The following is a 23,245-nucleotide window of genomic DNA, read 5'->3' as shown; positions in this document are numbered from 1 at the left end:
TTGTTCTAATCCAGCGATGGATCTTAACTGAAGTAATGTAAACAGCGTTTTCATTCCAGTACAATGTAGTCATCCCAGTAAGCGATCTAGTTCAGTGACTGGATCGAAAGTCTACTTTTCAAATCCTCATCGATCGAGAACATGACATTCCAGCGTTACTGGAATCGTTTGGATTCTAAATGGCTCAGTATTCATGGCTCAGTGTGAACCCATTGTCACTGCAGTTTACCACTTTCAGCGGCACGAACAGGACTAGAATAACATAGACATCGACCGATTGTCATTCAAACAAATGGGATATAATGTTTGGACTAAAGTTGGGTTTACACTAATTCAGTCGATGGATTCAGTGATTGCATACCAATGGTTTAATTGAAAATTGTTCGATGTCTACGTTGTTTCAGTCTTTTCTGAACTGCTGAAAGTGGTGAATTGAAAGTGATAATTTACAAAAAAAAAAAAAAAAAACTGATAAAACGATATATGAAACATAATATCGCTATAATATAAAGTTTGAAGAATTATTATCCTTAATCTCAAGTAACATTTAACGTAACAACACAAAAAGATCAACAAAATCAATATTAGAAGTCACATTATCTTCCCTGACCGCTGGAAGTAATTATAAAAACCTCGGTCATTTCTTCGGGATATCTAAATCCTCTATATAAAAATTTGTACCAGAGGTCTGGCGCGAAATATGTAGAGCATTAAAAGGTTAGTTTAATCTGATTATTATTAATCATTGAAATAACGCAGATCATTTAATCGATATTTCGTTATCACGCTTTGAATTTCTTCTTGAGCTACGATACCTTGTTCAGTTGAAAGTTTTCGTAATTGTTTTGCAACGTGCTTTCCGAAGACATCGAATTCATCTTCTTCTTCTGCTCTGCATATGTCATTCTGTAGCAATTTCGCGCTACTAACTATTGAAGATAGCCGTGACATTTTATTCTTTTTTGATTTCGTTTTAGGCGATTCTATTCCAGAACATATAGTAGGGGCTGCAGTAACATTATTTTCTGATTCAGACTGGGTACTGTCATTATTGTCCTGAAAATACAATTTTTAATTTTTTTTTCTTTTTAATTAAAAATTAAAATCGAACAAGTTGACTCGTGACTAGTTGTGAGAAATCGACATAGAAGGAAAGAAGGTTCTCGTTCTACGTATGAATGACATGCTACGAATATCTTAGACTGATACAGAGACACTCTACTCATCTCTGTCTATCTCGCAAGAACGAGAACTTTCTTGTTTTCAATGTTGATTTTTCATGACTCAATTATCGGACGGTGTTCTCTAGCAAGTGCCGAGGCCTGTTTACATGATCGTGCCCTCTGCAACTGGTTATGAAAAAATACAAGCTCATATATTACTACAGGTTGTGTAGTAATATATAAACATGCCGGAAAGATGATACCATTAACTCTATTTTCGTTCATATTGATTGGAGATATCAAATTAATCCTTTTGAGAATATCACTCATCAGGACAATAATAATTTTACTTTGCCTGTCGGACAAAAAAGATCTCAGTTTACAAATTACTTGGCAATAACGGGAAACTTCTATGGCAGAACAACATGATACATTAATACATATCTACATTTCTTTTTTTAAATAATAAATAATAAATAATAAAGGTTATTAAAAATTGACTTACGTGCGTTTTTCTTTTCACCACCACATTTTTTATAAAAGAGTCCAGCTCTGTAAACCATTTCATTTTAGGTTCATATACATTGCCACTAGCACCAGATGTAGTTGACCTTTTAATCTTGTCTAATTCTAAGTAGTAAGTAGATCGAATAGACTTTATTTTATTTTTAACATCTTCCACGCCAAAACCTTCCATTTGCATATCTTCGCAAATCTTTTTCAAGGCAGATTCACGCATAGCCTTATTTTTATAATCTTTAGACGCGATGTCCCATAAGCACTCATGCTCTCTGTACAGAGTAACGAACTTAGAAGTTTGATTTTTGTTTAATTTTTTCGCCATTTTTAATTAAAAACACAAACTCGTGTACACTGTACTATGCTCCAACCAGCAATGGATATTGAACTGTCTAAACGATTCCAGTAACACTGGAATGCCGTATTCTCGATGGTGGGGGGGGGGGTAGGTAAACTGGATTAAAAAGTAAACTTTAGAACCAGTCGTTGTGCCGGATTGCTTACTGGAATGACGGCACTGTACTAGAATGAAAACAAATGGATTGGATTATTGAACTGGAATGCTACTGGGCCAATATAAATTCAGCTCAAGATGTAATAATACATCAAACCGATTGCTCTCATCTGGATCTCGTATTTTACTTTTAAGTGTTGATTTCATACTAAACTGTTAAATAAGGAAAAGAACACAATCTAACAACATTTCTTGGAAAGACGCGGAAGACGGTATTCTTGTGTTTACGTTGTCTTTATCTTTTATACGTTAAATTTGACAAATTAAAGTTAAAATATCTGCTAAATTAATTGTTTTCCAACATAAATAAGTATTGATACTTCCTTATAGATTAATGTATTAAAAAAAATGTATGGTTCCACTAAAAAGATAATAATGGTCTTGAAATCTTACTAAAAAAGATGACTTTCAGAAAAAACATTATATACCATTGCCTATATCCAGGGGTGGGCTGGTCATCGGGAGTTTGAGAAAATTCCCGGTGGACCGGTAGAGATCCGGCACCGCTTTACATAGAATTTAATTAATTAATAAACTAACAATGGAGGGCCAATCATGCCGATAAAATTTTAAGTCCTGTCTGTTTCCTTCGAAATACTGTAACTTTGAACTGTGGAACTTTTTCATACAACCATTGATAATGGAGATATGTAGATGTCCCAATTTATATGCCCCAGCCTGTATAATTGCTATTTATACTATTTATAATTTAAAAGAAAAATTTGATAAAATCATAAACCTTATAACTAGCAATAAAACTTACTTTAGGTAGTAAAACATTTGCAAATTAAATTCATATAAAAACAATGTATCTCGCTTAAATTGAACATTGTTCACTAATTAAGGAAAACAAACAATTAACTTCTTCATTGTCGATATATGAGTCATCGTGTAAGAACGTAAAGGTTGTGATATATTGATAAGAGCTTTCATTCCTCCGGTAAAAAACATCATTCGATTCAAAAGATCAGTCAATTTTCATTCAATAAGAAATGAGTACGTAAAACGCATTTCATCATATTGATATATCACCATGTTGTAAATCTCGCTTTTTATTACCAGAATGTGTGATTATTGAAAAAATTCGGCAGATTTTTTCAAAAGATTCAATAAGGATTATATTGTTATGAGTTCCCAGAGTACTAGAACAAAAATATATGACTATTATTAAAGAAAGAAGTTAAAGAAAGACTTAGAAAAGCTTTAGAGAGAAGTAATAAAAATAATTACATCCTTTTATAATATATAGGGTGCCCCGCTTAACTCTGACACCTTTAATTGCTTTCTTATTTTTCGTGGTACAAAAAAAATGTTTCAAGATAATATTATTGTACTTTACGTGGAAAATTAGGCGGTGATTATTAGAACTGCCATTTTAGATTTCGATAATCGTTTAATACGTTGTCGGGGGCATGATTCTAAACAACTTCGTTCTATACATGTTACTACTGCTCGGCTTAATTTCCGAGTTATTTATAAAAAACTGTCAGTATAATTATAATGAACTTTACCTATAATTGTGCGTCCGTGACAGCGTATGCGTTACTATTGGCTGTTGACTGTTATTGTTACCTTATTTGTAATTTCATAGGAAAATTTAGTTTTAATTTAAATCACAACAATACTGAATCGATAACATCGCATGCGACACGAAAATGGTAATGGGAAGTTGGATGATCCTCAAAATGTAGGACATGAAATAATATTGATCCTATCACACCTATTCTGTACATCTCTGTAGATTGTCGGTGGTGCTAAGCATATGATAAGCGCAAGGAACTCCAGTTATTAGCTGGCAGATGTTGACTTCAGGAACAAATTCACGTGAGTCATTGATATCATTGCTAGAGACACTGATATGCATATATATTTATCAGTGACTAGTGGCTGGAGCCTCCTTTGACCTTTTGGGTTTACATAGATATACCTATTATAAAGATAGAGGAGTGGATGAACAAAGGCAATATAGGAATGAAAAGGTGATATAGGAATAGAAAGAGAATGCTGCTAACAGGCTTCTTTTGCCCTTGTCTAATAACACTCATAATGTTCATAATTCATAATTGAAAGTCGTTATTTATTTTGTGTTCATATCTCTGTGGTATTTGTATTTATTTCATAAGTTATATGGGTTATATGGGTTAAATAATTTTCAGCTAAATTTCAGCATGACTAAGAAATGCATAATATGTAAAACAGAAGCGACTCCAATTTCCAAAGATAGACGTAGCTTTCACATGTAAGTGTATTTATGATTTCTTGCCTCAAAATTGAATAAAGTAATTCTTATCATAAACGTACATAGGTTTCCTAAAAATGAATTAATAAGAAAGAAATGGATGGACGCAATAAATTTATTGACAGCTCCAAACTTCAAAACTACATTTATATGCAGTGACCATTTTGATGACAAATCGTTCCATGATTCTGATGAATTAAGAAGTAGAAAACGACTGCGTCCAGATGCGGTTCCTCAAAGGATAAGTTTTAAAAAATCCGGTAATTATTCAGAGAAGGGTATATCTCGCAGATTTCACAATCTGAACTTCATTGAAGTTCTTCGCGAATATTTTGGAAACTAAGACTGAGCAGTGATTATACATAAATATAGGAAAATGTTATTCAGACTATTAAACTTGACAATATATCTGAAGATCATTGAAATCAGTTAGATGTACCCTTTTTCGAAATAATTACCTAAAGTCAACCTCATCTAACAGTGGCAAATCTGTTGCAATCATTTGCAGCTAATCAGTTGCAAAAGAGCATTAACCAATATTATTAATTCTGCAAATATAGATGATACATCAAAAGAAAAAGATTTAGAGCCAGAAAAGCTGTTTGAAAGACCCATTGATAAAGACTATTCTAAATCTGAGATGGTGACTGATCTTTCTAATACATGTATTAAAGCCACAAATGAACAAGATTGTTTAACTGGAGAGAAAAGTAATAATACTATGAATAATGTTCCAAACAGTGGTAATAGAAGGTAGATTATTCACTTTGTAATAATTGTTCAGATGTTCATGATTGGACTGGTCTAAAGAGGGTTGTAGAAATTAATTTCGATCTTGTTGATATCATGAATTGTATGTGATTCTCTGTAAGAGTATACAATTTTTAAATTGTTCTTTCCGATGTAATTTTAGGAAACATTCATTCATCAAAAAAATACCACCTAAAAAAATTCGTTTTATGAATGGCTTTAAAACAGAATATATAACTCGAGAAGACTTTGTTTCTGATGAAGCTTGGGAGCGCTTCCTCAGGTTAATAACCTATGAAAGAAATAGAATGGCAGCTGCTCATAATAGGAATTCACGTAAAGAAAAGAAAATAAGAAATTTTAAACTTTTCATAAAAGGTTTGGAAAACAGTGAAGAACTTGATGCTACTCAATACGTGAAGGTCTGTTTAGAATAACTATTTTATATTTCTATTTTATTATTTTATTTCGTTATTACGTAGTTCTTCCGTTTTGGGTTTGGACGGACTTCAGATTTTACGATATTGCATACTTTAAGTTTTTAATTCTCTCTTGTATTCTTATATGATTTTATATTATCACATATTTATTAACTTTGACTACAATTGTCTTTGTGAATAAAACATGAACGAAATTTAATCATTTTTTACATTTATTTTAGCAGGACCTACCACCACATGCCCAAGAATTATTAACACTTTGACGGCCACGTTGGTCATTGGTGCATCTAATGGTGCCTTGTGTTAAAACATTGTGGCGTTCCTGAGCGAAACGTGATTTCGGCGTGGCCGTTGAAGTGTCAACATGTGTGGAAGAACATAAATCCACAACTCCCTTTCCTATTAACCTCAAAAACTTTACTAGAATTCTTTACTTTCATTCACTGATTACATGTAAATTTGTTACATGTAGCTTTTTCAATTGCTTACCTTGTATTCAAACATTAAATATTTGGGTCTGTGCAGAAGAATATAAACCAAGGATTTGTAAAGAATTTATTAATAACGTATCTGGCATTGTTAGGCAAGAATTAATGAAGGTAAAAAATTGTTTTCAATGTAACTTCTGATGAGACGAGCATTAAATTCAAAACTTGAGCAACAATAGCATTGATGAATTTTTTCCGGTATTTGCATCTTTTTAATAGTTAGAAAAATGACAGAGAACAAAAATTTGAATTACTATTAATTTTATAAATTTATTAAATTGTTCTTTAATTATAAATTTATTAAATAAAGAGGAGGATCTGTCATCATACTGTGGCGAATATCTTTTCAAGAGAAGATAATAACAATTATTCTATTTCGTAAAATAATATCAATTATTCATTTGCTTGTTATTTTATGCAAGTGTTGCCGGCTACCTCGCGACTGCCCGATTGAAAAAATTAACTAAAACCAAAGCCCAATATATATATTGATGTTATTGATTTTCAATTGAGTTATAATAGGCGTTTCTTAGAATATCCCACATGCATTTGTACACGAGGCTTTAAACTTGCCCAGCTATCGTTTGTACATATGTATACATACTATAAGCAGAAGATAAAAGTTAGGTTTAGGTTTGTATTCGTAGGCGTCTTATGCGGCTGTTTATCTCCACCTCTACCTCCGCCTCTACTGACTCGATGGCCTCACTGAATGGAGTATAGAGAAGAACATGATTACATAAACCACACACACACACACACACACACACACACACACACACACACACAAAGTAAATATTATATAACTAGTAAATATTAAATATTAAAAATTAAAAATACTAAAAATAGCAAATAATAAAGTAAATTTATTTGTTTCATAATACTATTATATTTTATATTTTTATGTTTTATAACCCCTAGGGTTATTTATAGTTATGTCTAAACTATTCTGATGAACACTTTAAACAAGCGAAGCACTATTAGGATAAGTTAAAACAAATTAATAGTATACAAAGTACTGTTACAAAACATGAGAAACTTCGATATCATCAAATGCGAGATCGTCAAGCATTTCTTCAAGAGTAATTTGTGGACAATTGGGATCAGATAACTCATTAGTATCAACTGGAATTAATTTCCTAGAATCTTTGTAAATATTTATGTGTTGTCTCATTTCTGGATCTTCTTCAAGATCTTCCAAAAACTCATAGTAGTCACTAAAATAGATTATAATTATAAATTTAATTTTTCAATGTAATTTAAGAAGTAAAAGTAAACGGAAATATATAATTTTGCTTTATACTCAGTTTTAAATATCTAAAATAGTAGTTATTTTTAAATAGAAAATTATATAACTTACTTATTATCTGTGGCCATATTGTCTTTATCTTGTATCATATGTTTTAATTTCCAATCTCTCATTCTGCGACGTGCTGCTCTATCTTGTGTATAATTTTTTTTGGTTAAAATTACGTCTGGTACTACGTCTTTATTCAACATTTCGAAATTCTCATCATTAATGTTACTATCATTAAGAGCATACCTAAATATAAAATCATCTTTTAATTTTTGTCAATTATATTATTTATTATTTAGCGCTTTATCTTTTTTTATCCTTTTCTTTTACCCTAGGACAGTATCACCAGGTTTTAATATATGGCCAAGGTGAGTGCGTGTATGAATTAAGTTCTCAGTTAGTCCCAAATCGCAACTTCTAACTACCCATACATCTGCTATTACATGCTAGAAACAAAGATATGACTGTAAGTAAAGATTTATAAATCTGTACCGATTACCGAGGGATATTACAAAGGAAAGTTTTCTTTGACGTTTTAAAATTTTGTTTGTAATTTTGTTAATAATATTCATAGTACGTATGTAATTTTATAACCATTTGGTTATTTTATATTATTTTAGTCTCGACCGAGAAGAATTCTTCCCTTGTAAACATTATATTTGAGAGAAAATATTATAATTAGATACATAATAGATACCTTATTTGAAATAGTTCCCTGTCCAGGAAAAAATTTTCTATCCTTGAATTTTATTTGCTCAATATCCATTACTGTGTATTCTATTAATTGCTTTGGGTCACAAATGCTGTTGAAAGTATGTCTCCAGTAAAGTGTAGCGCTTAATTCTGCGACTAAATAAATAAATAGTATTTTTTGTGAATTAAATTTTACTTTAGAAATCAGATAAATAGGTATCAAATTTTAGAGAACTACACGTACTTTGACCAGTTGATACATCTATTAAATGTACAAAATTTGTAATTTTATATACTAAACAAATTGAATTTATCCCTCCGAGTTGATGACTTAATTTTCTTGGAAGACATACTATGCTATCTCTTGATATTGGGACTATTTCCACACTATAACAGAAATTACGATTACACGTTCAAAACAATTAGAGGATCGTTATTATGAATGGTTCCATTGCATAAACCAAGTGAACAGAAGCGGTGGAATCATGTAGGTGAATTGACATGTTATTCATATGATGCTCTGGTAAAGATTAGTTCTTTACGCAATTAGAAAAAGATATATAGACACAGGAACTAAATATAAAAAACGAAGCGGCGAAAAGCGATCTGGTATCAGATGCAAAAAATGGGCAGAAAAGTATTTAAAAAATTGTAATGTATAAATAACTACAAGCAATCAACTACAAGCAGTCTAATGGTTAATTATATAATAAGGAATAATGAAAGCATTCATATCCAGTATTTTATATCAATTTACTAATGTAAACGATCTTTACCTGTATGTAACTTTATAATTGTAAATATTGCTGTGAATATCATGCGATATCAGTTTTTTAGAATGGTCATAGCGACAAGGTATAATGCTTGAAAGAAAATCAACCATTTTGCGCGCTGATGCTTCATTTGCATAAAAGAAATCTAGACCCTCTGTAAACGTTTGCAATTAATTTAATAGATTATTATATTTAGTAAGTAGAAACTTTAAACTCTTTGATAATTTATCTAATAATATTTTAATAATAATAATTCTAATAATATTTAAAAAAATAATATTATAAAATAATTCAGATTTCTTACCATGAATAGGTTTTATGCCCAAAGTTTGTTCATGTGCTCTGTACTTCAAAATTAATTGCTCTAGATAATAAAATGTCTTTTTATTTGTTGCTCTTTGTCGTACTTGTACCTTTGTAAAGTGTAAGTTGTAAACAGAGAAAATAATTTTATTACCACAAGTGAAATTTACCTTGCTCTTTTTATAAGGCTAATTAAAATATATCAGGTGGGAACGATATAAGCATGGTCGTAAATTAAAATCTAAGAAGGTACACTCATTGACATCACATCTAGGGCAGCAGCTGCTTTTCAGAGGCAATTTAAATTTCGAATTGTAAAAGTTATTTGCAAATTATATTCTGCTCATAATCGTCCATAAAAGCTATATGACATCAAGTATTTGCCATTCCTGGCGTGATAAGAATTACTATACTGATAAAAATTAGCTTGTTAGTTACCATGGACCAGAGCACACATTTTTGAAATAGCTAAATCAATATTATAACTCTTTTAAAAGTATTTGAGCAAATTACGTGTTTTGACACTGAAAAGCTTCTTCTCAGTTTTACAACCATGCTATATACCTTTTACGCATAGTACAAATCTTACCAATGCACGCCAATAATCTTTAGCTTCTGTTCGATGACAATCATTACACATTTGATGATTTACTGTATATTCAACTACAAATACTTGTTGCAAGACTGTTCCCCCCATAACTTCAGCTTGCACTGTTAGTTTTACCTAAAGATACAGTGTAATAATAAAATGATTTTTTCACAATAAAACTATTAAATAATAAATACCTTTAATCTCATAGAATGTGGTTCTGTCCACACAAATCCAGCATCAATTAATTTCACTCGATTCAGACCTTTTAGCTTTTTTAAACATAATGTTAGTAACTCTCTGGATTCTAATGCTGCATGAATCCATTCCGCAGGTGGCTGTAGATACCTAAAACAATTAAACTTTCCTTACCTTGTAAGTTTCAGAGAAATAATTGAACAAATATATAAAAAGGTTTAATAAACAGAATGTTCACAACAGCAATATTATTACTGCAGTACTTTATAGTAATATAGGCTATAAATGTAAATATATACAATATAGGAATAATTATAATACATTTTTAAAAGCTCAACTTCAATTTTCATATCCTTTTCATATCAGCTGCATAATTTTGTTGAGAAATAAAAGATGAAACAATATTTTGAATAAGAAAGATCTTATCATTTCCTTTATGTTTATTTTTCCTACCGTCTTATTTAAAAATTAACAAATAGGAAAATAAATTGTATTATATTACCTCTCGCAGCCTTTACAAAAATAAATTGTTGCTTGCTTTGGAATATTCTCAGTGACATCTACTTGAGTTCGTAAACATGCCACACACATATTCGCTGGATTTGGTTCAATACCAATACCGCAGATGCAACATAATCTAAAAATGTAATTATTCGTAATTTTAATCACATACGGTAGCATTCCAGATAATTTGTTGACGTTATGTTTTTCTATTTACTAGAAATAAAACAAGTACTTAATAGTTACATCGTTTTAAAAACATTTTATTCTGATCTTCTTTAAAAATTTACAAATATAATAACAACAAATTATGAAATTTATCTATTTCTTATAATACCTAATTTAAGGTTATATTTACTTACATCATTGATTCTTGTCGAACAGGTTCACTTAATACTTCCATTATCTCTATTTGTTTTTACGGAATTTCGTAAATAAAATTTTGTTGAATTCAACAGAATTAAACGATTCAGAAATAACAAATGAGCTTAGAAATACATGCGATACGTAAGCCTAAACATGTACTACTGGTACTATTGAATCATAAGCACGTGTGAATTGATGCCGACTTCAGGATTAAAACATTTATCTATAGCTATAATCAAATAATTTTTTATTTTTTAATTTTTAATATGTGTGTATATTATATTATAAGAGATTTTTAATCATCCTTCCCTCTTTTACACATACTATCTATTCATCGTTACTTTTTTAATGATGTTTTTAAATTGATATGAAATTATGGGAAATAAACAAATAATACTTAGTTAATAATAATATTAAATCTTCTGATAAGTTATGTTTATATATTATTTGAATTTATAAATTTTGAATGTAAATTAATTTTGAAAATAATTAACGTCTTTTAAAATAATTTATAATGTGTAATTTCATAAAAAATTTTAATAATTTTCAAGATTGTTTTGAACTTTTATTGGTGTATTTAAATTTATATGTTTTTGCTAATAAACTGTCATTTTAATTTACTTTTGTGGTGGCAATGCAACGTAAACTCGAATCGAAATATACAAATAACTTGAACGAGCTATCATGAAAGGGTATCCTATCTAGTTTTCCAACGTTTATGACATATTTGAAAAGTAGCTACTTTCACTTACTATTATATTATTATAGTGTATATGATCGAAAGGTAAATGTTGGAGATGAGAATATATTTATTTGATATTAATCTCTTTCTATTATGTTTGTTCCCTCATTGTTGATATATTTTTATTACATATATGTTTACAGGTATACTAGTATGAAAATGAATAATCAATTTTGTTATCATTTTTACACCTTCAAATAACCAGTTTGCAATTTTGATGCAATATATTGGAATTAGTTAATGTGAAATAATTAATAAATATTAATAATAATACTACAGACATATAGTATCATAATGTACGTATATTATATATAATATCATATACAAGTATTATATTATTGGTATTCAGGTTAATATTTATAGATATCTACATCCTAATTAATTTGAATTTTGGATTTGTCAATTATAGTAGAATATAAAATGACTCCAGTACCACTAGAGGGTCATCAAACGCCTGTAACTAACAATATCCCACAGGAAGGAAATCGTGGTGGTTCTATTTCTCTTGGCATGCTCATTGATTTCATCATACAACGTACTTACCATGAACTCACAGTTTTAGCCGAATTGTAAGAAAATTTGCATATACTTTTACATTGCATAAAGTAGAGATTCAGTGTATATGAAAATCAATATATTTCGAACATAATTCAATGTAAATTAATGGAAGTAATATACATAATATATATGATACATGAATATTTAACAATAAGAGTTAAATAAGTATAGTTAGATAAATAGTCAATCATTTAGCTAGTAGTTAAATAGTCTGATAAGAGAAGCGTATAAATATCTGTATCAGAAGGATGTGTGGTTGAGAGTACAGGACAACTAAGAATAACAATTACAAACCAAGTCTCTTTTCATGGCTGGGAGACTGAAAAGTGAACTATTCTTCTTCTTCTTCTTCTTCTTCTTCTTCTTCTTCTTCTTCTTCTTCTTCTTCTTCTTCTTCTTCTTCTTCTTCTTCTTCTTCTTCTTCTTCTTCTTCTTCTTCTTCTTCTTCTTCTTCTTCTTCTTCTTCTTCTTCTTCTTCTTCTTCTTCTTCTTCTTCTTCTTCTTCTTCTTCTTCTTCTTCTTCTTCTTCTTCTTCTTCTTCTTCTTCTTCTTCTTCTTCTTCTTCTTCTTCTTCTTCTTCTTCTTCTTCTTCTTCTTCTTCTTCTTCTTCTTCTTCTTCTTCTTCTTCTTCTTCTTCTTCTTCTTCTTCTTCTTCTTCTTCTTCTTCTTCTTCTTCTTCTTCTTCTTCTTCTTCTTCTTCTTCTTCTTCTTCTTCTTCTTCTTCTTCTTCTTCTTCTTCTTCTTCTTCTTCTTCTTCTTCTTCTTCTTCTTCTTCTTCTTCTTCTTCTTCTTCTTCTTCTTCTTCTTCTTCTTCTTCTTCTTCTTCTTCTTCTTCTTCTTCTTCTTCTTCTTCTTCTTCTTCTTCTTCTTCTTATTATTATTATTATTATTATTATTATTAATATCATTATTATTATTATTATTATTATTATTATTATACATAAATATTCTTTTTAACCAAAATGTAATATGTCTTTACAGATTACCTCGGAAAACTGATATGGAACGTAAAATAGAAATTTATAACTTTTCAGCTAGAACTAGACAGCTATATGTACGATTATTAGCATTGGTTAAATGGGCTAACAGTGCTTCCAAAGTTGATAAATCTGCGGTATATTAAAAATTAATATTTTGTTTATTCATTGCAATGTTTTAAGCCTCTGATGTAGTTAATTTATTGTTGTTCAATGATTATTGGACTAAAAAGGAATTTTTTTAACAGCATATAATGGCCTTTTTGGATAAGCAGTCACTGCTTTTTGTTGATACAGCTGATATGCTAGCAAGAATGGCTCGTGAGACATTAGTACATGCAAGATTACCTAATTTCCATATTCCGGCCGCAGTGGAAGTTCTTACAACTGGAACATATAGTCGTCTACCAGCATGCATAAGAGTATTTTTAATTTATTAATACTTATAATTATACTCAGTGTACTTAGATTTAGTAGTAGATTTAGATTAATATAATTGTTTCAGTTTCAAACTTTACTTAAATAGGCATGTATTCTTTCAATAGGAAAGAATTGTCCCTCCAGATCCAATTACACCAACAGAGAAAAGAACTACCCTGCAGAGATTGAATCAAGTCATTCAACATAGATTAGTTACTGGAAATCTGCTTCCACAAATGCGCAATTTAAAGATTGAGGCAGGAAGAGTAACATTTCTTGTGGAGCAAGAATTTTCAGTATCACTTACAGTAATGGGAGATGGTCCAACAGTACCTTGGAGATTATTAGAATTGGAAATCTTAGTTTCAGACAGAGAAACAGGAGATGGAAAAGCTTTAGTGCATCCATTGCAAACTCGTTACGTACATCAAGTATTATCTTTTTTAACAAATCATTATATTATTTACTTTATTTTTTAATTATTCAATATTCAAGTAAATAATTTTAATTGCAAGGTGGTTCAGTCAAGATTGGCAGAGAGTTCAAATCCATTATCTGAAGTTTATCATATTTTGCACTATTTCTGTCAATCACTACAGCTAGAAGTACTTTACTCTCAAACATTACGATTAATACGAGATAGATTGGATGATCACATTCACGTGGATGAATATACACCAGGAAAATGTCTTTCTGTCTCTTACTGGAGAGAACTGACTAGTAAAGATCCTCGATCAGAGCTGGGATATAAATTAACAGTTCAGGTTGACCAACATGATCCTGCAAGGCCTCTTGCAATAGTACATGTTCCATCCTTAGGTAGCAAAGAAAGTGAAATAGCAGACAGAGCAATTAGATCAGACCAATTATCAATGGAATGTTTGTTAGTGCATACAATATATGTACGTACCAGAAGTAGATTATTAGATTTGAAGCAAGAACTGCAAACAATGTTGAAAGATGTTGAATGTACTTTAGCCGGTTCACCTGCTATTCTTTCTGTTCCAATTTTGCAACCTTGTTTAAGAGCAGAACATTTATTAGTTACTGTTGATACACATACTGGAATGTTGCAATGTCATGTGCCTCAATATGAAGTTCCTTTGATTCCTGAATTAACTGCTGCATTAAATGGTGATCATTCTCGTCTTCCGACATTAATATCAGAACTAAGGTAATATTGTTTTAATTTTCGTTTCATTATATTTTTTTCCCCTTCTTTTTGTCTGCTTTTTAATACATTTTATTCTATTTCATATCACAGATTTTGGATAACACAACGACGATGCGAAAAAACACTTCAGCATCTCCCAGCAACATCTCATGAACGTTTGCCAGTACTTCTTCATCCTGATCATCCGATGTCAAAGATTAGTAGACATCGTATGTTTGTTCAACTTCATCGACATCCTACAGTAATTTTAATAGTGGCATTTAAGGAAAAAGAAACTTCACCATGTGAGATTGAATGCTCGTTTTACCTTGCTGTAGTAAAGCATAGTTCCATAGAAGACGATCCTCATGATGATAGCATTGAGACAGAAATTCCGAAAATGTATCTGAAAGTTCAAAGCTTAATTGAGTTTGATACATTCGTCATAACCCATGGTCCTTTCACCAGTGTTGATAATGGTCAGTAATTTAATTTGTGATGCACTAATATAGTAATGTTATTAAATTTTCATTTCATAGAAGAACAAATAAACAGTTATACTTAATATATCACAGAAACTTCTGAAACAAATAGCCTTAAACGAAGAAGTACAGGAGCCAGTGGAAGATCTGATGCCAGTACTACATTACAGAACAGAAGATCCAAACAACCTGCATATTTTATTCCAGAGTTAGCACATGTGGTTGCACTTTGTGATGAAAGGATACCATTTGTAACATTAGCACAAGAATTAACTAGGAGAGATATAGCTCATCAAGGACTTCAAGTAGAAGCAAATGCTACTGCATTAGTTTTAAAACTGGTTCAGTTACCTGCCCCTTTTGCAGGTGTAAGTACTAGTTGTGCTTGGTACGCTCTTCTTAAAAGATTGCTCAGTGTTTCAATCAGAGTTCAAGGCAAAGGTATGGCTAAAACATGGATGGCTGAGTTTGTATTCTATGGTAGCCCTTTATCCAGCAGCCATCCGAAAGAACAAGGTAATATATTGTTCAATACTTTAAAGAAATATCATATATATTATAATACATTTAAATAATCTATATGTAACCTGTTTAATTTGTATTAGGATTACGAAGACCAGTATATTTTCAATATGAAATGGGTACAGCAGATACGGTTTCGCGAACAGTAGATGCGTTACTCAATGATTGGGCTCAAATCGTATATCTTTATTCTATTGTACATGGTTTAGCAGAATATTTTAAAATGGGTATAGCTTGTAATTTTATTAGAAAATAATATTGAGTTGCAAGTTGTATGTAATTAAAACCATTAACTTTTGCGCTTTTTATGTTACAGAAAAATATAATCTACGCAATATGGTTAGTATAAAATCATATAACTATAGTAAGTTAGTTCTTACTTATGGTCCTAACCGTGGAGCTACTGTTACTGTGCAATGGAGTACCAATGATAAAGCATTTAAATTGATTTTTGGAAAAAGTAAATATTACCTTTTATCTTATATCAATTATACACGATGTTCATTCTAGTGATCCATATATCTTTTACCTTTTTGTGATAATATAAGTAATATAAGAAATATATAAATTATTGTTAAGAGTCATCTGTATTGAGAGGCAATGCAACAGCAAATATTTTGAGAGCATTCTTTATAATATCGTTGAAAACGGCCAAATTAATTCAATGAATACCATAGTGTACCATTTTTATTCATAATAATATTAGATTTGTAATAAGGAAGTTAGTACTAGAACGTTTTTAGCGCATGTAAGACATTTGAAATGGATTCCTAATTTATTAATATATCTTAACCTTTATTGGTATAAACTTCTTTCGGTATATTATGAATTTTTAACATATTTTATGTGCTCTGCTTTTTATCTTTCTATATTTAAGAATCTTTTATTTCATCCTTACATATCTGTAGATACATATACATAATTACCTATAATAGTACAAAAAACAGTGATACATCATGGTACACATTGAATCGTATTATTATCTTCCATGACAACATAAGAAAAATTAGTTTTACCTAAAATATTGTGTCACTTTGAGTTCACTATAATGATTATCATGTAATGATTTATCATTACTATGAAACATAAGAAATACAGAAATTCTCAATGCTGTTGAAACATTGTCAGAGTTTCTTGTATTAGTTGTGTACGCTTAATATAGATAAATCGTCATTAATCATTTTTGTTATTACATGAACATCCTATATATTCTTTATTAATTTAATGTATTTTTACTAATTTAAAGCTTTCATTAATGTATAGGTCCAACTAGCACTACTACTAATGCTCATTCAATTATGAAGGAACAACTTGAAGCTCATTTGAATACGCATAGAAATTTGGCCCAACTTATACACATTCTACATGAAACACTTCAACCCCTTACATCGATTAGTAAATTGCCTACGATTCCACAACTTTGTGTTTATAATTCGGTATGATTTTAGTATTACTTATTTTTCTTAAAATTTGTTTTATTTCATTTTTGTTTGTTAGATATTGTATATTTTGTTATTATTGTCCATAAGTTGTATTGTACCTTTTATAGAGACCTCAAGTGCCAGTACAAACTTTCACTATCATGCCACAATGTGTAACTCTAGTCAGAATTGCGTATCAGGGTATGTATTGCTTAGAACTTCGTCTACGAGGAAGTGGTTTAGTAAGTTTACGAGATGGAGCATACAGCCGTTTTGATAGAAGTTACGTTGTAGATGAGTTCACTCCTACACAAGGTCTTAAGGTAATAGTATTAATAGTATTAGATTTAATATTAATCATTTATGATAAAATATTAATAATATTAGAATATGTATTAGAATAATAGTAGAATTCTATTTGATATCTCACTCTGAAGAAGTTATTCTTTATAAAATATACTTCACAGCTTAAAATGCATAATATGTAATTTTATGTAATTTAGTTTTCTATTAATTACTTATTTTTGCTAATTGTATAGGCCTTCTTATCCAAATATGTGGATGAAAGTGCAGTTTCCCGCAGAAGATCTCAGTCAGAGGATGACAATCCTCCTTCTCCTGTAACAATGGATAGCGATGGCGGTAGTGGGAGTGGAAATGTAGGTTTTTTAAGCCATCATAGAAGTGGACCCCAATCACCTGCACAACAAAGAGATGGATTAAGATTTCATCCACCTTTGACTCCGCCTTCTGGTAGTAACCCTCATACTCCAGCTAGTCCACATACTGCTAATATATCGCAGGTAGCTTTTGTATTCATTTCAATACTGTATAAATGGTACAAGATATTTTCATTTTACTTTCAATTTCCTTCAGACGAGTCAACATCAAAGTTTTGGAAGTAGTCCAGCTACTTCCTTCAATTTGGCTTCACCACCATCACTACCACCAAATACTCCCAATATGCTACCACATCCCTCACCAGGTTCTGGATTAGTTGCTAATAGTCCTTTAAACCCGATGCATGTTCCTAGTCCAGCTGGATTAATGCCAACATCTTCACCAGGACCATGTAGTAATGTTCAAGTGGGACATTCTCCAGCAGGATCCTTTATGCAAACTGGTAGGAAATAATTTTTAATTCAGAATGTAAATACTACAATAAATATCGTTTCAAAGTCATATCACTTAAACAGTTATTAGCAATATTAGTATTAGTATTAGTATTAGTATTTATTGCATCATCCATACATTATTCAATGTTTTCAGATATGATACATTGTATCATTTGAACTATATATATATATATAATATATATATATAGTATATATATTATATATATATATTAATATAGTATATATAATATGGTATATATATATTATATATATAGTTCATTATATATATATATATTATATGTAGTATATATATATACTACAAACACACGCGCGCGCGCGCACACACACACACACACAAAATTTATTTAGCATTCTGTCTTGTTCTCTCTCTCTCTGTGCGCGCGCGCGCGTGTGCGTGTTATATTAAGTGTATTATTTTTTCCGTGTCACTTTTAATAGTGTTTATTATTAGAAACTTCTAGATTATGAAATAACGTTATAAACAATCTTTCTCAGTAAAACTTTGCTTTTATCATACAATTAAAAATGACATTTGTTAACAATTTATATTTATTTTAAAAAAAAGTAGTAATCCAGTAGTATGAATTATGTTTCTCTCATCTTCCTATTGCTTATAATTTTCATTTATAAGTCATACAAATTAATAGTTGAATAATTTCTTTTTATTTATATTATAGAAATAAGTAAATGTTTCGTAAAATGTTGCACTAAATGTTGCGCCTAAATATTAAACACAACGGCAACATCACTAATTTCAATTAAATGACATAAGTGCATAACATTTTTGTAATAAATTCTATTAGAATTAGAAACATAATATAGTGAGATTTTATGATTATTTACTTAGGACATATAGATGGAAGCCCATTTCCATCTTCACAGAGCATGACTTCTCCAGCAGCCTCTAATTGGCCAGGATCACCTAGTGTACCTAGACCATCTCCAGCACGTCCTACACAGAGTCCAGGACATGCAGCACTGCATAGTCCACAAGCTTCTGATCATAAAACTGGTACCCATATCTCAAGGGTACTTCCACAGCGTTCATGGGCAGGTGCTGTACCTACGCTTCTAACTCATGAAGCTTTGGAATTACTTTGTTGCCCTTCCCCACATCCCTCTGGACTTCCTGGTCCTGATCTTTCACCGCTTGAAAGATTTTTAGGGTGCATTTATATGCGCAGACAATTTCAACGGTTCATACAAACTGATGACTGTGTAAGAAAATTTTTTAATAAGAATATTTTATCTAGTTATGTATATTATATTTTAAAAGTACAACACAATTTATAAAAGTTATATATTAAATTATTTATAGTTAACTGCAGTAAATAGTACAGAGCCAGGAGTTGTACACTTTAAGGTAGAGAGTTTACAATGTCGAGTTGGTTTAAATCCACAACATTTACAGTCTCTTCATATAAAGGTGCAACCACTTCCGGAACATAAAGATCAATGGTCATTGGAAGAGTTACAAGTGATTGTCATAATTCAATTCATAATTCAAATTTTCTTTCTTTTTTTAATATCTTTTTCGCTTATATTTTTAAAACTATTTTTATATATTCCCTCTTCTTTTGCAGATTATAGAAAAATTTTTTGATACAAGAGCAGCAGCACCACCATATAAACCAAATACACTTTCTGGCTTTGGTAGAATGTTAAATGTCCCATTCAATGTGTTAAAAGATTTTGTACAAATAATGAAATTGGAATTAGTACCTGGATTAGCACAGCAACAACAACTTAAGTGGAATGTACAATGGTGTTTAAGGATTCCTCCTTCTGGAACTCCAATTGTACCAACTGGCATGGCTGCTGTACTAGTTTGCAGAAATAAAATCCTTTTCTTTGTATGTATACATACATAGATGTTTATTAAAATACTATTATCATATTAAAATGACAATATTCTCAATAATCTATATTAATTTGTTGTAATAAAAGTGATATTAACGTTTGATCCGTCTGTGTTGCAGTTACAAATAACAAGGATTGGATTACCATATCAAGGAGAAACACCGTCATTGGTTTTACCGCTAGTTTATGATGTTAGTACAAATTTGACACAATTGGCAGAGAAAAGGGATCCAAGTCCAGCTTCTGCAATGGCAGCTGCATCTTTACAATTAAAAAGATTTGCTGAATATGGTGCAAATCAATCTGAGTGTTCTCTCTTTCCTGCAGTTAGAGATTTATTAGCTAATTTGACTCTTCCTTCAGAGCCTCCTGTTATGTCTCAGGTAAATAGATAAATCTTTTAATTTTCAAAGTATTAAACCAGGATTTAATCAAGCTTGCAATTGGTTCATGAACGTTTACGAATGCTTTTAAGGAGAGTTACTGTTTCGAGTGAAATTCATTGACTGCATGCGTTAAATGGGGACTAGAGATCGCCGTTTTCCATTTACAGATCGATGAAAGCCTAAAAATAGCATATCTTTGGTAGGGACACTTAGTACATATTCGTAACAAATTTTTGCTTTTCTTTAGAAAAAGAGCATCCTGTTAGCACTTCTATATAAAATCTATCTACTAATTATGTACTATTATATATACTACCTTGTTCTGTTGTATTCTGTAATCATATTGAGTAATTTATTCAGTCATTGTATTATATGTGTCACTTTTCAATGAGATTTTATCTGTTTCTAAAATTATTAATGTATTTAATTTATACCAATTTATTAAAAATTTCACTTGTCCAATAGTCCTTCTAGAAGCAACTGCCTTTTATCTTTAACAAAGAACAACATGTAGAGGTACGATTATCAGATTATATGTCGGTAAATATAAACTTAAGCAATTATAAACATAAGGAAAAGTCAAGCTTACATTTAACCAAAAATGCATACATTATACTTCTATATGTTAATTTCAAGATGAATGCTTTGAAAAGGAAGAAAATTATGAATAAGCTAAAATTAAATAAGGATTTTTTTAAAGGCTGTGATACGAATAAAATTATAAAGATTTGCTGCACAATTTGTAGTAAGCCTATCAACTGTTATTCATTGTATTACAGAATCGAATATTACAACATTTTTTGTGAAATAAGAATAATCTTTCCCTACATAAAATTGCAATTTAAAAGAGACATGTATATGATCAGAGAAAACGATTTGCGCATTGATTAGATTAACCTGAGCATGAATCTTTTAATTACCAGCAGAAAACAAAAGTCTTTCATAAAATATTATAATTGCTATGTCGCATATATTGAATCTATTATACTTTACCTAACTGAAAAATTAGAAAATTAGAATGTACGTGTAAAATTTACGTTAAAATTGAATTACTGTTAAAAACTTTTGTTTAAATATATTTTATAATACTTGTTTATATTATACTATACCAATACATTAATTATTTACTTATTATAAAATAATTGGTAATAATCTAATAGTAGAGATATTACTAATAATAATAATGATAATGATATCTTTTATTTAATAACTGTTCATGTGTTTGAAAAATAAAATATGCATAAACAAACACTGCTGCCTATAGGTAGTTGCATCGCCAGCTGGTGGACAGGTAACACCAACACAGCAGATTCAAAGTCCTGCAATGCAATTGCATTCTCCTATGGCTGGAAATCAAGGTCCTCCACAAGCACCATATGGAATTCAAGGTATGCCCCCCATGGGCATAATGGGTGGACCACCTCAATAGGACATGCTTTACTCTCCTAACCCCCTAAGTTTACCGAATCAGTCATCATGGATCAACTGAATCGTATTGTTGTAATGTCCGTTTTAAGAATGTGCATAAGTCTTCTTTTTCGTTTGTCAATACAACGGACTATAGCGGGGAATTGTAGGAGAGTTGTTTCATCAAAGAAGCCTTCTTTTATAAAAACTCATACTACGAAAAAGCAAACTATACGAAGGAACAGCATTAGTATTGAACTTAAGGGTAGACGGACCAAATTTCACTTGAGAATTACTTATTAAATCAATGGGAAATTATTTTCAATAAACTTTATTTATTTTTTAATAATCTTGCATCTTTAGATAATTATGCATTGTTATCAATTATCAGAACACCAGTTATAAGAAAAATGGTATAGTAAACTCTTTTCATAGTACAAACTTTATTATATTGAGGGATATATTATGAAAATAATTAAACACTTTGTAATATTTTGTATTCTTTATAAAGAAAAGTCAAATATCAAGTTCTTTTCGTATTTATCGTTAGACGATTACATCAAATTCTTAAATTTAGCAGGTTATAGATAAAGCTGGCCACTAAAAGCATTCTTTTTACTATAAAACAGTGACTGTGATACTAGTTCAAATATAGAATAAATGAACTTTACGATTAGATTATGGAATAATAATGTAAGATCATCTATGTAATAAATGATAGTTCTTATATGTAATTTAAATATAAATTATCTTAATATGTTTATAATTATACATTATCTTTATTATGTAGGCACCATTGATGATAATATTACCATAAACAGATATCTGGTGCTGTTAAAAATGTATAAATTTTAATAGTACCACGATGTTTCTAATAATAACAACGTTTTTAGTCGTATTTGTTTCATAGATGACAAAATTTTTAAGATCTTTTAATCGAATAAAATATTTATTTATTCCCATTTATGTTAAAAAGATCGGATAATTTATAATAATATATTATTTTTATTATGATTCTTGTAATACGAAAATTTGGTTCATAAGGAAGTTTCTTGAAATATCTTTATAAAATAATTTATATTTGGAAACTAGAATTTGAACAGTTGCTTTCTATACGTACTTGGATGTACTATGTGTATAAATTATACTAATCCTCGAGAATAAAATAACTGACCAATTACTTAATCATATATGTGCAGAATTGTATATTAATTATTAACATGTATTAATAAGGAAATAATATATTACTATGAATTATTGGATTTATCTCTCATATTTGCAATTTTTTAACATCTTCATGAAATTTTACAACAATAATCGTAAGGTAATTTTTTTCTACAACTACACT

At 30.1% G+C, this 23,245-nt stretch overlaps 4 protein-coding genes across 12 annotated transcripts; 2 read left to right on the top strand and 2 right to left on the bottom strand.

The window, feature by feature from the left end:
• Window positions 1-507: 507 nt before the first annotated feature.
• LOC100742402 lies at window positions 508-3,391 on the bottom strand. Of its 6 annotated transcripts, XM_024371054.2 has the most exons (6): window positions 2,960-3,391; window positions 2,625-2,874; window positions 2,146-2,204; window positions 2,054-2,104; window positions 1,669-1,954; window positions 508-1,056 (listed from the first exon to the last, which is right to left on the bottom strand). In XM_024371054.2, exons 5-6 carry the CDS (start codon window positions 1,900-1,902, stop codon window positions 739-741), a joined length of 552 nt encoding a protein of 183 aa, XP_024226822.1. In that variant the 5' UTR covers window positions 1,903-1,954; window positions 2,054-2,104; window positions 2,146-2,204; window positions 2,625-2,874; window positions 2,960-3,391; the 3' UTR covers window positions 508-738. The 6 variants fall into 6 exon arrangements, with proteins under 6 accessions (XP_024226822.1, XP_033179483.1, XP_033179484.1 ...); XM_033323592.1 differs by having other exon boundaries at window positions 2,028-2,204; XM_033323593.1 differs by having other exon boundaries at window positions 2,054-2,204.
• A 234-nt stretch (window positions 3,392-3,625) lies between these two features.
• LOC100742279 lies at window positions 3,626-5,824 on the top strand. Of its 4 annotated transcripts, XM_012391543.3 has the most exons (6): window positions 3,626-4,020; window positions 4,118-4,175; window positions 4,364-4,435; window positions 4,502-4,695; window positions 4,996-5,188; window positions 5,349-5,824. In XM_012391543.3, exons 1-6 carry the CDS (start codon window positions 3,996-3,998, stop codon window positions 5,620-5,622), a joined length of 816 nt encoding a protein of 271 aa, XP_012246966.1. In that variant the 5' UTR covers window positions 3,626-3,995; the 3' UTR covers window positions 5,623-5,824. The 4 variants fall into 4 exon arrangements, with proteins under 4 accessions (XP_012246966.1, XP_033179480.1, XP_033179479.1 ...); XM_033323589.1 differs by lacking the exon at window positions 4,118-4,175 and having other exon boundaries at window positions 3,627-4,020; window positions 4,353-4,435; XM_033323588.1 differs by having other exon boundaries at window positions 3,627-4,175; window positions 4,353-4,435.
• A 1,139-nt stretch (window positions 5,825-6,963) lies between these two features.
• On the bottom strand, window positions 6,964-11,019 carry LOC100748267 (60S ribosomal export protein NMD3). Its single transcript, XM_003493301.4, has 11 exons — window positions 10,830-11,019; window positions 10,469-10,603; window positions 9,966-10,116; window positions 9,769-9,903; window positions 9,181-9,289; window positions 8,880-9,030; window positions 8,348-8,490; window positions 8,108-8,259; window positions 7,741-7,856; window positions 7,474-7,656; window positions 6,964-7,330 (listed from the first exon to the last, which is right to left on the bottom strand). The coding sequence occupies exons 1-11, from the start codon at window positions 10,868-10,870 to the stop codon at window positions 7,135-7,137; spliced, it is 1,512 nt and encodes a 503-aa protein (XP_003493349.1). The 5' UTR covers window positions 10,871-11,019; the 3' UTR covers window positions 6,964-7,134.
• A 488-nt stretch (window positions 11,020-11,507) lies between these two features.
• On the top strand, window positions 11,508-22,663 carry LOC100748064 (mediator of RNA polymerase II transcription subunit 14). The gene is made up of 20 exons (XM_003493300.4): window positions 11,508-11,617; window positions 11,719-11,871; window positions 11,985-12,144; window positions 13,115-13,247; window positions 13,359-13,532; window positions 13,656-13,961; window positions 14,046-14,704; window positions 14,795-15,162; window positions 15,259-15,681; window positions 15,771-15,914; window positions 16,004-16,147; window positions 16,951-17,123; window positions 17,237-17,431; window positions 17,648-17,911; window positions 17,985-18,231; window positions 19,092-19,462; window positions 19,563-19,721; window positions 19,828-20,097; window positions 20,224-20,487; window positions 21,755-22,663. The coding sequence occupies exons 3-20, from the start codon at window positions 11,996-11,998 to the stop codon at window positions 21,917-21,919; spliced, it is 4,608 nt and encodes a 1,535-aa protein (XP_003493348.1). The 5' UTR covers window positions 11,508-11,617; window positions 11,719-11,871; window positions 11,985-11,995; the 3' UTR covers window positions 21,920-22,663.
• Window positions 22,664-23,245: the final 582 nt, after the last annotated feature.

The sequence above is a fragment of the Bombus impatiens genome, unplaced genomic scaffold, assembly GCF_000188095.3.
Source record: "Bombus impatiens unplaced genomic scaffold, BIMP_2.2 scf_1079, whole genome shotgun sequence".
NCBI classification, from domain to species: domain Eukaryota; kingdom Metazoa; phylum Arthropoda; class Insecta; order Hymenoptera; family Apidae; genus Bombus; species Bombus impatiens.
This window is presented reverse-complemented; position numbering and strand designations above follow the sequence as displayed.